The sequence below is a fragment of the Neopsephotus bourkii genome, unplaced genomic scaffold, assembly GCF_033783945.1.
Source record: "Neopsephotus bourkii isolate Nb327-2 ecotype Australia unplaced genomic scaffold, CSIRO-AGI_Nbou_v1 NB_959, whole genome shotgun sequence".
NCBI lineage: Eukaryota > Metazoa > Chordata > Aves > Psittaciformes > Psittacidae > Neopsephotus > Neopsephotus bourkii.
The window spans coordinates 239,031-252,026 of NW_026901453.1; the positions used below are offsets into that span (position 1 = coordinate 239,031).

Below are 12,996 nucleotides of genomic sequence, written 5' to 3' on the forward strand. Positions count from 1 at the left end.
ACAGTGTTCTGACACACAAAGACCACCTCTGAATCAGGCACATGTCAATCCATGCAATGTGGTCAATACCCAGCACTGAAAGACATCAGCCTTCCAATGTATCCAGGGCTGAAAACATGAGGAAAGGCAAAGCACTCATCTGAAAGATCTGGAGAAGTCTCAAAACTGCCTTAGCCTGCATGCAAGTCCTAACAGCAGCCTTGACAGGACTACAGCACAACAAGGAACAGAGATGGAGTACAGCCGAGATATCTGCAGGAACAAAGGTGATGTAGGTCACCTCACACACTGCTCATCGTCGCAAGAGATGCTAGCTCCAAGTTCACCTTGTAAGCAATATCCTTACACAGTCAGGTATTTATTTGCCTACTGTTGTCACCTCCAGAGAGCAGAAAGCCATGGAAGGCTACAGGGACAGCCCAGCACTGTCTGGCTGCTGCTGCACCAAGGCAGCACATTGGGTGCTTTCTCAAGTCCAAGCAAACCCCCCCTTGAAACAAACTGCTGAGGTCCTGGTAGCAAATGGAACAGTCACTTTCTAGAGCAGAACTGCTCAAGGTGTCATCTCCAAACAGGCAAGAGTAAGGCCTAACCTAAGGCTGAACATACAACTGCTAAGATTACTCTTCAGAGGCTGAAACTGGGTGGCCACTTTTGCCAGACTGCAATTTGAGGCTCTCAGGGGATACACTGCAATTGCAGCTGAATTTCAGCTGAATTACAAATCTCACCCCTAAAGCAAAGGCACAGAAAGCAAACCAAATGTTTTCATGCATTGATACCTGGGTTAACATCTGGAATGCGGTAACATGTTCAAAAACTCACAAGACAGACTGTAACAAATAACTGCATCAGAGGCCTCAGAAGTCCCAAAATCAGGATTATATGAACTGATGTATCTGGAACAGCAAGAAAAAATGTCTCACTTCATCTACACTGGAAGTACTTTATTTTGCTGGGACATTCCAAGACCTGCTTCTGTTCCGGGAAAGACTAACACAACAAAAACGTTCATACTTAACCTCCAGCACAGGCCATTCGTTTGCAGGAAAAGTTGTATTTATGCCTTCTGTAAATTAAGAAATTGAAAAGATGCTGACATCAGCTTCTTGCATTCATTATCCCTAAATTAGTAGTGACAATGAGGAGATGGGACAAAATTGCTCCCAGGTTACTTACAAGAAAACATCAGCATTTTCCCCTCTTCTGTTAGGAACAGCTAAAGCAGGTCAAAAAAGAAAGCATCACTATTACTGCTTGCTCAGACACAATTCTAATCATTACCCAGTCCAAGTACAGAAGTATGGAAACAAGGTCTCTAGTGCAGGTTGCTCTCCTTCCCCCTAAGAAAGTCAGGTTCCAGCTGCAAAGGAACAGAGCAGCAAGCGAACTGCTGATCCCTGCTGACATCCAGTTACTGCAGCCCAACACAACATGAGCAGGAGCAGAATCTGTTGGAAGTCCCAAGGCAACAGAATACCAGCTGAGGAGCAGGCAGGAAGAAGGGCAACAAAAGAGTCCCCTTCATATTGTCTTAAAATCAAGACTGGTGGCCCATGATTACAACTGTGTACTGAGTTTCATTAGGAAAACAGACAAGTCGGATGAAAGACAGAGAGAGCAGCACCGAGTGTGACTGTTCACTTGACGTCCATCTGCATCATGATCAGTCTTGTGCTCTCTTGGAAAACAGCAGCTAGAAACACAAGATGCCCACAGACAAGAGGAAGAAAAGGAGCTGGTAAAGAGTACCTTCAGGAGGCCAGAAAAGTGAAAATCCCATCCGGCAAGGACAAACAAGAAAGATCCTTAGAAGAGAAAAACGAAAGCAGCAAGCTCCTCATTCCAAAGGGGTGCTGGCAAACACCACAAATGTCACTCAGCACTGACAGGGAGTTTGGAAGCTTTCTGCCTTCAGAAAATATTTCTCAGTTAAAAAAGAGAGATACTTTAAGGAAATTGCCTTAATCATGAAATCCTCTTGCACCTTTTCAAACTGCTCTGCAATAAAACACAGCAGATCCTGCAAATGCAGACTATAACAATTCGCAGAGCCAAAACATCTGGAATTTCCCACAGTGGAACCCATCAATGGAACCCACCCCAAATAAGACCAGCATTTTGCTGTCACCTGAAGTGTGATATTTAATAACCTCCTTCTACTGTAAACTGACAGTGAGGACTAATGAAACACCAGCCACTGTCCCTATTACATGGTTAAGTTTGCAAATGAGGCTTTTCAACACAAAGGGTCATAACCTGTAACACGACAGCTTTACACCTCTACTGCACTACCTATACTTTTAGAGGCTTTAAACACACAAAGGAAATTATTCAGGTCTGCAATGAGAATAAATTAACAGGAATACACAAACAACCTCTATTTTGTTGTATTTTCAATATGCAATCCTGTTCTAGAATTACTGTCCTACTCAATACTTCGAACATTTCTATTTGTTTCAAAGCAGCAACAGAGAGAAAAACAACTCTACCATAAACACTGCTTCTACACACAGCAGACTCCAATGCCCCTTCCTGCTAACAGCTGTTTGAATGAGAGGTTTCAGTGCACTTTAACAGCCAGCAAGAGATGACCTGATGCTCCTGACGTGTATTAACAAAGACAGATCCACCAATGTACATGGTTTCAGAAGCCTTTAAAAATACAGCAGGACTAGCTATGGAATGACAATGGAAAATCTGTCATCTTCCTACATCACTGCTTCATGCATATCACAGCATTTCTGGAATGGAGAAAGGATACAATGACCTGAAATCTCCTCATCTCTAGGCAGCTGGATATAGCCCGTTCTCAAGCTGGTTGACTAAATCGAGTGCTTGTGGAATAACTGCCTAAGAGACTCTTGTATGCATAGAACAGCATGTGTCTATCACTGCCTATTTTCCACAACTCTTCCTTCACAGGATAAAACACTTCACTGATTATGCCTCAAACCGATTCCAGTAATCACTCCTAGAGGTGCAAAATGGCAGAGGTATCTGAGAGATCTCTCACAAAGTATCTGGGAACATCAGAAATGTATTAGTATCAGGCCTCAGGGATTAAACCCAAAGTCTGAGCTAAATTAAATTGAAAACTTTAAGATATTTGCTTAATTACACATATCAAAATTCCATTTCTGATAGATCAGCTTCAGCTGGGGGCAGGGAGGATTTTCATCATTGCAAATATTTCAGTCAAGCAGATGAGCTACACTATTCCAGTATCCAGCCAGAAGCCAACAGCCACAACTGAAGAGAGATTACAGGGGCAAATCCCAAGAGATAGCACCCAGTTGTGGCTGTTAATGTATTTTCTCACACTGAAGGTAAGTATCCCCAAATTGACGTCAGCCACATCGTCTACATTCTCAAGCCTGCCAGCCAAAAGAAGCCAAATAAGAGCAGCAGAACTGAACATTAATGGTTATCCACATCAGTGATGAACTATCAAAAGTTCAGCCACTAGACTTCAGCTACTGTCTAGAACCAGCTGGTGCACACATCACCTCAGAGAGTCTCTGCAACAGCTAAACTTTGCCAAAGTGTGATTTTGTACATAGCAGAGTGACACATCAACACCAGACCTAGTTACTGGTGGTAGCTGGAAACACAACAGAGGGAGAGGGTACTGCTAACCCCATGAAATCTCAAAAGCAGCTGCTTCCTGAACAAGACTGACCCAAAACCTTCCCAATGAAAAGTGAAGCTTGGCAAGTCTGTCAAAGGCAATAAGGAAAGCACTGAAGTTTAAGCACACAGGATCCAACCAGAACTTAAGATCAGTCATAGTTTTAAAGCCACAGGAATCACTGTAGATTAAATCAGCTCTCCTGCATAGCGATCCCCTCAGTAAATCTAACCTCTCAGAGGAATAAGTGACTGTTGGTACACGAGCAGGTGTGACAGTTAAATGCCAAAGAGGCTATTCTGGTCAACAAGCTTCCAAAGACAAGTCAATAAGGATAATGAGAATACAGCATGAGAAGTTTGGCTTATTAAATCTGGAATTAAATCATGCATATTCCCATCTTTACCAGGCTGCTCTTCTGTGATTTCCCCTCCTTCCCAAATTGGGCCAGCAAAGAAAACACTGCAGAACAACCATTCAAAACCAGACTCGAGATTCATGATGCTGCACCTGACCCCACTTAATTTCTAGCAATAGAAGAGGTAAGTAGTGTCAGAGAAGGAGAAGAAGGTCTCTCTACTCACCAGATGGCTCCTCCGGCTCGCTTTCATTCTCCTCCTCTGCAGGAGCTGGTGGAGGTGGTGGTGGCAGTTTCTTCTCTTTCTCAGCCTTAGCATTTCTCTCTTCTTCAGAGTAATACTCATCTTCTGACAGGTTTGCAAGACTCTCGTCCATCTCCCTATACTCCACCTGTAAGAAGCACCACAGGGGATAAACACACTGAAGATGTCTCTAAGTCTCACTGCTAAAATGAATACTGCAAACAACAAAACTGCCCATAGCTCAAAAGGCCTGAGCTACCTTGTCTTATTACAGCTGCCATGGGATAAAATCTCCAACAGCTTAGCTAGTTCCTGTTTTATCTCCATGAAGTCTTTGGTACCCAACTGTCCAATAATAGGAACTTGCTGCTCCTACAGAACTCAGTTTATTGGTACTCGTTATATTATCATTCAACCCCTCTGGCTTTCTCTCCCTTCTTCACCTCCCTGTCAAGCCCAGGGGTAACAAATCACCTCTATGTCCAATCCACATATTCCAGCTTGAATTCAGCTGTCAAACCTGGGTGACCAGACCTGTACACAAGATTCACACGGATTTCCTTGGGTGCACCTCACACTGGTTCAGAAACCAGGCTTTTATCCCCAAGTTAGAAAGTTTGTGTATTTCTACCTGTTGGAAAGGGAATAAACCACTTCTCAATATACAGCCATGGGAAAAAGAAAGAGAAAGCAGCTGTGACCCTCCAGCATCCTAGAGGTCACCTTGTGATGACGAAAGCAACTCTCCATGTGTCTTCAAGAGATCAACACCTCTGTCACAGTCCAAGTTCATTAAGACACGGCAATAACAGGCACAGTTCCCAACAGCACTGGGAAGTCGTGTACAGGAAAGCCTGAATTCAGTAAAACACCAACACGCTCCATGAGCCACCTTTTAGTTGTTCACGTTCCCTGTCCAGCACATTCAGTTCTCACTGCCCAGCAAACACTGCACCCCCAGGATCTTTTGTGAACCCAGGTTCTGGAGCAAGTTTCAATGATCCCACGGCACCATAAGCACATTATCACAGGTATTCAAACCCAACACAAACTGCTTCTGCCCCAAGGCCCTCTGAAGGCTCCCTTCCTCCTTGAGCTCACACAGCTTGCAGAGAACAACTGAGTCCAACGGAAAACTCCAAGCTTTTCCCTTGGTTTGTTTTCAACCTGGACACCCTCCTCAACTGAGCTCACCCCACAGACACTCACAGGAAGGTGACCCTGTGCTACCCTGAAGGGATGATGGGGAGATGCTCTGCCAAAAGAGATTAACACCCTTAGCAAACCCACAGACACTGCACTGGTTCCTGCTTGTAAACAGACGACTGTAAAGCGAGTAAAACCCAGGTATGGTGCCTTGAGAGATCACAGAATGGTTTGGGTTGAAGGGACCTTAAAGCTCATCCAGCTCCAACCCCCCTACAACGGGCAGGGACCCCTTCCACTGGAGCAGCTTGCTCCAAGCCCCTGTGTCCAACCTGGCCTTGAGCACTGCCAGGGATGGGGCAGCCACAGCTTCTCTGGGCACCCTGTGCCAGCGCCTCAGCACCCTCACAGGGAAGAGCTTCTGCCTAAGAGCTCAGCTCAGTCTCCCCTCTGGCAGGTTACAGGATGCACCAGGCTGACCTACCCAGCAACTCCTACATACAAAGGACCGGTCGAGCTATCGCGTCAGATAAGAGCTGTGAAGAAGCCATTCAGCGCCATGGCTACAGCACAAGAGAGCTCCCAAGAGCGTTTTCAGCCTCCCCATCGCACCCCCCCAGCACTGGGCACAGCAGAGATCCTCAAAGTCTTCTGCACGGAGGTTTCCAATGAAATGTTCACAAAAGAAACGGCACTTTCTCCATGTCCACAGTAACTCACGACTGTCACGTACCAGACACACAGCCAAGGCACAGATCACCAGAGCCTGTTTGCAGCCTTTAGATTCCACCCATAAACCTCGCTATTAACCCCCGGGCGGCACCGAGCGGCGGCAGGGCCGCAACAAGCCCGCACACAGCCCGCGGCACCGGGACCGCGCTCCCCGCACCCCCACGCACCTTGGCCCGCTTGCGCCGGCTGGTCCTGCGGCCCTCGGGGGTCTCGGCGGTACCCGTGGTCTCGGCGCCGGGAGCAGGCCCGGCCCCAGCGGCCGGCGGCTCGGACAGAGCGCCCGGGGGCGAGGCCCGCGGCGGCTCCTTCTTGCGGGGCGTGCGCTCGGCAGCGCCGCCGCTCTCGGCAGAGGAGCCCGGGGCCCCCGCGGCGGCGGGCGGAGGCACCGGAGCCTCAGGGCCGCCCTCGCCGCCCGCCGCCGCCTCCGCGCCCTTCTTGCCCCCCGACAGCATCGCCCCGGCCGCGCCGCACAAAGGAGCCCGAGCCGCGGCGTGAGGGAGGCCGCGCCGCGCCGCCGCCTGACGTCACATCCGGGCCGCACCGGGGCGGAGGGGAAGGGCTTGTGCCTGAGAGCTCAGCTCAGTCTCCCCTTGGGCAGGTTCAAGCCATTCCCCTTGTCCTGTCCCTACATCCCTTGTCCCAAGCCCCTCTCCAGGTTTCCTGCAGCCCCTTCAGGCACTGGAGCTGCTCTAAGGTCTCCCCTTCAGGAGCCTTCTCTTCTCCAGCTCCAGCTCCTGCTCTTCTCCCAGCCCAGCTCTCTCAGCCTGGCTCCAGAGCAGGGATGCCCCAACCTTTGCAGCATCTCCATCCAGCAGCTCCACGTCCCTCTTGTGCTGTTGCCCCAGAGCGGGACGCAGCCGAGAGGACACGAGAGCAGCTCCTGTATGGAGCCAGGCTGAGAACATTGGGGCTGTTCAGCCTGGAGAAGAGAAGTTGCGTGGAGACCTCAGAGCAGCTTCCAGTGTCTAAAGGGAGGCTATGGAGATGCTGGGGGTGGACTCTTCATCAGGGACTGGAGTGACAGGACAAGGGGTAATGGGTTAAAACTGAAACAGGGGAAGTTTATATTGGATATAAGGAGGAAGTTCTTTACTGTTAGGGTGCTGAGGCACTGGAATGGGTTGCCCAGGGAGGTTGTGAATGCTCCATCCCTGGCAGTGTTCAAGGCCAGGCTGGACAGAGCCTTGGGTGCCATGGTTTAGTGTGAGGTGTCCCTGCCCATGGCAGGGGGGCTGGAACTGGATGATCTTCAGGTCCTTTCCAACCCAAACCATTCTATGATTTTCATTCACTTAATTTACAATAACTTTTACGTGCTTTATTCCGTTTTATCCGGGTGCATTCGGTTTTCAGCCCCTTCCAGGCACTTGTCCCGCCGTTATTCAAGCTGTATTCGTGCCGTACCCTGCGGCCTGCCTCTCCGCTGCCCGCTCCCCGAGCCGCCAGGACAGAGCCGCCGCTGGGTGGCGCCATCGCCACGGTACCAATGGCGGCGGCTGCGGCCCTGGCGCTGCTCTGTGCGGCCGCCGCCCTCGGCCCCGCGGTGCCCGCGCTCCGCTACCGCCCGGACTGGGCCAGCCTGGACGCGAGGCCGCTGCCGGCCTGGTTCGACCAGGCCAAGGTGGGGGTGTTTGTGCACTGGGGGGTGTTCTCCGTCCCCGCCTGGGGCTCCGAGTGGTTCTGGTGGCACTGGAGGGGCGAGCACAGAGCCGACTACGAGGGCTTCGTGCGGCGCCGCTTCCCGCCCGGCACCACCTACGCCGACTTCGCGCCCCTCTTCACGGCCCACGACTTCCAGCCCCGCGACTGGGCCCGGCTCTTCCAGCGGGCTGGGGCCAGGTCAGTGCCGGGCGCTGAGGGGATGGCAGGGCCCTGGTCACTGTGGGAGCTGTGTCTGGGGGGCCCCAGCGGGATTCAGAGGTCCCTGAGGGGCTCGGGGGTCCCTGACAGCACACGGTGCTGAGGAGGTGATGGGTCCTGCTGCTTCCTAATCTCCACTCTTCCAATGTTAAAACCCCTCTGTTATTCTGTAGTTGCTTCTTTATTTCAAGGGTGATCAGAGAATCAAACAAACCCAGACTGGTTTGGGTTGGAAAGGACCTTGAGATCATCCAGTTCCAACCCCCCCTGCCATGGGCAGGGACACCTCACACTAAACCAGGGCACCCAAGGCTCTGTCCAACCTGGCCTTGAACACTGTCAGGGATGGAGCATTCACAACCTCCCTGGGCAACCCATTCCAGTGCCTCACCACCCTAACAGGAAAGAATTTCCTCCTTAGATCCAATCTAAACTTCCCCTGTTTAAGTTTTAACCCATTACCCCGTGTCCTGTCACTACAGTCCCTAATGAAGAGTCCCTCCCCATCATCCCTATAGCCCCCCTTCAGATACTGGAAGGCTGCTATGAGGTCTCCACGCAGCTTCTCTTCTCCAGGCTGAACAGCCCCAACTCTCTCAGCCTGGCTCCATACAGGAGCTGCTCCAGCCCCTGAGCATCCTCGTGGCCTCCTCTGGACTTGCTCCAACAGCTCCGTGTCCTTCTGATGCTGAGGACACCAGCACTGCACCCAGTGCTGCAAGTGGGGTCTCACTCCAGTGAGCCCTCAAAGAGGGCTCCTCACAGCATGGTTCTTCAGCCCCTTGCTTTTACAGTGACTTGGGCCTGCCAGGGAGCCTAGGGGATGTCTCGGGTATTTCCTTTGTCATCCCGATGAAATACCTTGTTTTCCCCCCAGGTATGTGGTACTGACCGCAAAGCATCACGAAGGCTTCACCAACTGGGGCTCATCCGTGTCCTGGAACTGGAATTCTCTGGATACGGGGCCCCACCGGGATCTGGTGGGAGAGCTGGGACAAGCCCTCAGGGAGAGGTACGGCACTGCCAAACTGCTGTTGCTGTCGTTTGAATTCTCCTGGCTGCTCTTGGCAAACAGTGGGAGATCATTGGTTTGATATAAGGAAAACAGTGTCCTGAGGTCTTCTGTGAAGTAATAATGAAATAACCTGATCTGCCTCTGGTTCTTAATCCCTCCTGCCAGCCTAACCCTTTCCTCTGTGTTCTCTGTCCTTCAGCAACATCCGCTATGGGCTGTATCACTCCCTGTTAGAGTGGTTTAATCCACTCTATTTAGCTGACAAAGAAAATGGCTTCAAGACCCAGAACTTCGTTCTGAAGAAGACGATGCCAGAACTTTATGATCTCGTCCTAAAGTAAGAGCCGCAATTGCTTAGAAGAGCATTTCCTGGCTTCAGTAGTGTAGAGAAAGACGCAGAGAAGAGAGGGGACAAATGTTAATTCTTTGTGTGAAGCATAAACCTGGTAATGGCAGGCAGTAGGAAGAGGAAGTGAAGCTACTCTCCATCGCCAGAAACACAGTGTTCCTTTGTGGGAGGAGGAAATGAGCCACTGTGAAATAACACTCATCTCTCTGTTAGATACAAACCTGATTTGATCTGGTCAGATGGAGACTGGGATGCTCCAGAGTCGTACTGGAATTCTACCTCTTTCCTTGCCTGGCTCTATAACGACAGTCCTGTCAAGGTATCACTTTCAGCTGTCCCTCATGGCCAGCGTTTTATGGGTATGGGAGGTCTGGGAGCAGTGAGGTATGAATGGGATCAAATCAGAAGCCCACTGCAAATACCAAATGTGCCTTATTCTTTCACATGCACAAAAGCCTGAACTGTGTTCCTTGGGAAGACTCCAGTGTCCTTTACAGCACACACATGAGAGGCTCAGAGCCCAGGAACCTTCTTGCCTCAACGTCTGCAAATACTGGGAGTGAATAGAGAGAGGTTCTCCTGGACTGGAATTCAGCCTTCTCTGGAGGATCCTCGCCCTCATTCTGTTGATTACACAGTGGGGTTTAGGTGCTTACCTCCTGAGATGCCTTTGCTAACTTAGGAGAGATAATGCAAGCTGAAAAGGGTGAACATTCTCCCCACTGAGCTGAGTTTCTTCTTTCAGGACACTGTTGTTGTTAATGATCGTTGGTGCAGTAACTGCTCATGCCATCACGGAGGCTACTATAACTGTGCCGACAAGTACAAGCCAGGGACTCTGCTAGCTCACAAGTGGGAGATGTGCTCCTCCATTGACAAGCTCTCCTGGGGCTATCGGAGCAACATGAACGTTGCAGAGTTAATGGATGAAGCAAGTATCATTGAGGTAAGGAATCTGGAACCAGAATAAGGGGTATGGGGGGTTTACTGAGAGGTTTCCTTCAGCCTCCTGCTTGCTTGTGTTCCACACAATCAGGCTGGAGCTAAAGGAGCAGTTGATGAGGACAAAGCCTTCCTCAGATTCCTTTTCTCTCAGAGGTGATTATAATGCCATTTGTTACCTTGGTTTATCTGTCACAGGAGCTAGTGCAGACTGTGAGTTTTGGAGGCAACTACCTGCTCAATGTGGGACCTACAAAAGAAGGGGTGATTGTTCCCATCTTCCAAGAAAGACTTTTGGCCCTTGGGAAGTGGCTGGACACTAATGGGGAGGCGATTTATGAAACAAAGCCGTGGAGGGTACAGATGGAGAACAACACAGACATGGTGTGGTAAGGACGCTGCTGCATGGTGTCATATGAGCTGGCATGGCTTCCTGACCTGTTTATGCTCTGAAGTGTTGCCACCAGGTGCAGATGGCACTGTGGCATTATGCTACAATTGGAGTGCTCAGGTACTGCCCCAAGGTCTTCTCTAGTTTGAACTGCACAAATGTAGTTCATCTGAACACATATAGTTTGTAAATGTAGAGATGTTTGCTTTCAAGCTGGTACAGGATGGTACTGATCGCTGTTACCCAACTGAGAATGACAACAGTGAACCAGAAACTGCTACAAACCAGAGTTATTTTGTTTCCTGCAGGGTGTTCAGGATAGGAATGCAGAGCGAACAGCAGCGTATCCGCTCTGTTGACCACAGCTGAGGCAAGGACAGATTAGCAAATGACACGTGGACTTTGTTTGGGTTTCATCAGCCAGTGCTGCCTGGCCAAATGGGTCCAAAGTGACAGGTTTTGGGATGAGGGGAAAGTAGGGGACTGCTGAGCTGTGGCCATAGGCAGTTCTTGTGCCATCTGGGATGGGGAAACTCATATCTGTTCTCTCTCTTAGAATCATAGAATAGTTAGGGTTGGAAAGGACCTTAAGATCATCCAGTTTCAACCCCCTACCATGGGCAGGGACACCTCGCTCTAAACCATATCACCCAAGGCTCTGTCCAGCCTGGCCTTGAACACCACCAGGGATGGAGCATTCACAACCTCCTTGGGCAGCCCATTCCAGTGCCTCACCACCCTTACAGTAAAGAACTTCTTCCTTATATCCAATCTAAACTTCCCCTGTTTAAGTTTTAACCCATTGCTCCTTGTCCTATCACTACAGTCCCTAATGAAGAGTCCCTCCCCAGCATCCTTATAGTCCCAGCACCCTTGTATAGCCTCTTAAGTGACTCTTGACCTTGCTCTTATAGGTACACTTCTAAAGGACCTGTTGTCTATGCCATCTTTCTGCTCTGGCCTCAGGACAACGTTCTGGGGCTGTCCTCACCTACTCCATCCCCAGACACACAAGTAAGGAGCTTGGAAAACAGATAAGACCCTCTGAGGGCTTGTCCTGAGCATGTGTAGGCTGGGAAGGATCCAACCTGGCTTCATGTGGAAACTGGGGAAAGTGTGGAAGTTGATATCCTGTGCTTCTTGCTCTGGGGTGCTCTGGCTTGCCTCCAGATCCTTGCAGCATCCCAGATTATTCTCCAGCCTTTGGCTCACTGTTAACACAGGGCATCGGGTACAGTTTACCAGGACAGGCTTATTGTCTGCCACAAAGCAAGCAGAGACACTTCTCCCCCAGAGCATTTTGATCCTATTGGCACAGGGAGGTAAATAACAAGCCTCACACACAGAAGGGATCACTGCTCTTGCATTTCCAATTCAAATCAGGTACACTGACCCCTCATTGTCATTGGAGTGACGCAAATGCTGGGGTGCCCTTTGCTCTAAACAAACAGGGCTGAAGCCTGCACGGTGAAAACAACGACTGAGCGTTTCCCCTGCCCTCCTCTGCAGGTGACCATGTTGGGGTTTGCAGGAACACTGAAGTGGCAGAAGTCCCCTGGTGAAGGCCTGCTCGTAACACTGCCCTGCATGCCTCCATCACCCCAGTCTGGCTGGGCCCTCAAGCTTGAGGGTGTGAAGTGATGGCTGCAGGATGGAAGCAGCAATCTGTCCCTGCCTTCCTTTCAAACTGAATCCAGCAGGATTTTTTTCAGTTATTGTTGAATAAATTGGTTTTCTCATAAGAGAATCTCTCTTCCAGTCCCTTTTGCCTGTGATCTGGGTGTCAAGGGGCCCTGTTTGAAGAGATCTAGAAGAAATCAGCTATAGAAAATCATGGTCTAATACAGATCCATTATTTATATTCTGGGGGAGGCAGCTGTAAGCAGAAAAGGTTTGTTCTGATGTGCTCAATTGATGGAATCACAGAATCATAGAGGTTGGAAAAGACCTTTAAGGTCATGAAGTCCAACCATTTCCCAGCACTACCAAGGCCACCACTAACCCATGTCACTGATGGCCTCATCTACAAGGTGTCTGAACACTTGCAGGGATGGTGACTCCAGCCTTGCCCTGAGCAGCCTGTTCCAATGCCTGAGCACCCTTTGGGGCAGGAATTGTTCCTCAGCTCCATCTAACCCTGCCCTGGTGCAGCTTGAGGCCGGTTCCTCTTGTCCCATCCCTTGTTCCTTGGGAGCAGAGACCAGCCCCCTCTTGGCTCCATCCTCCTGTCAGGCAGTTGTAGGCAGCGATCAGGTCCCCCTTGAGCCTTCTCTAGACTGAACACCCCAGGTCCCTCAGCCGATCCCCATCACACTTGTGCTCCAGGCC

The 12,996-nt window shown here is 50.2% G+C and overlaps 2 protein-coding genes across 2 annotated transcripts in view; one reads left to right on the forward strand and one right to left on the reverse strand.

Annotated features, from left to right (window-relative positions):
* Positions 1-7,584, reverse strand: part of LOC133215164 (lysine-specific histone demethylase 1A-like) — a 28,510-nt gene extending 20,926 nt beyond the window's left edge. The window contains exons 1-2 of the mRNA XM_061358951.1: positions 7,516-7,584; positions 6,279-6,629 (exon numbers count right to left, since the gene is read on the reverse strand). Coding sequence (XP_061214935.1) covers positions 6,279-6,629; positions 7,516-7,584 — 420 coding nt within the window. The remainder of the gene's footprint in view (positions 1-6,278; positions 6,630-7,515) is intronic.
* On the forward strand, positions 7,569-12,415 carry FUCA1 (alpha-L-fucosidase 1). The gene is made up of 8 exons (XM_061358920.1): positions 7,569-7,950; positions 8,849-8,983; positions 9,186-9,323; positions 9,549-9,654; positions 10,081-10,281; positions 10,476-10,666; positions 11,583-11,682; positions 12,178-12,415. The coding sequence occupies exons 1-8, from the start codon at positions 7,598-7,600 to the stop codon at positions 12,307-12,309; spliced, it is 1,356 nt and encodes a 451-aa protein (XP_061214904.1). The 5' UTR covers positions 7,569-7,597; the 3' UTR covers positions 12,310-12,415.
* Positions 12,416-12,996: the final 581 nt, after the last annotated feature.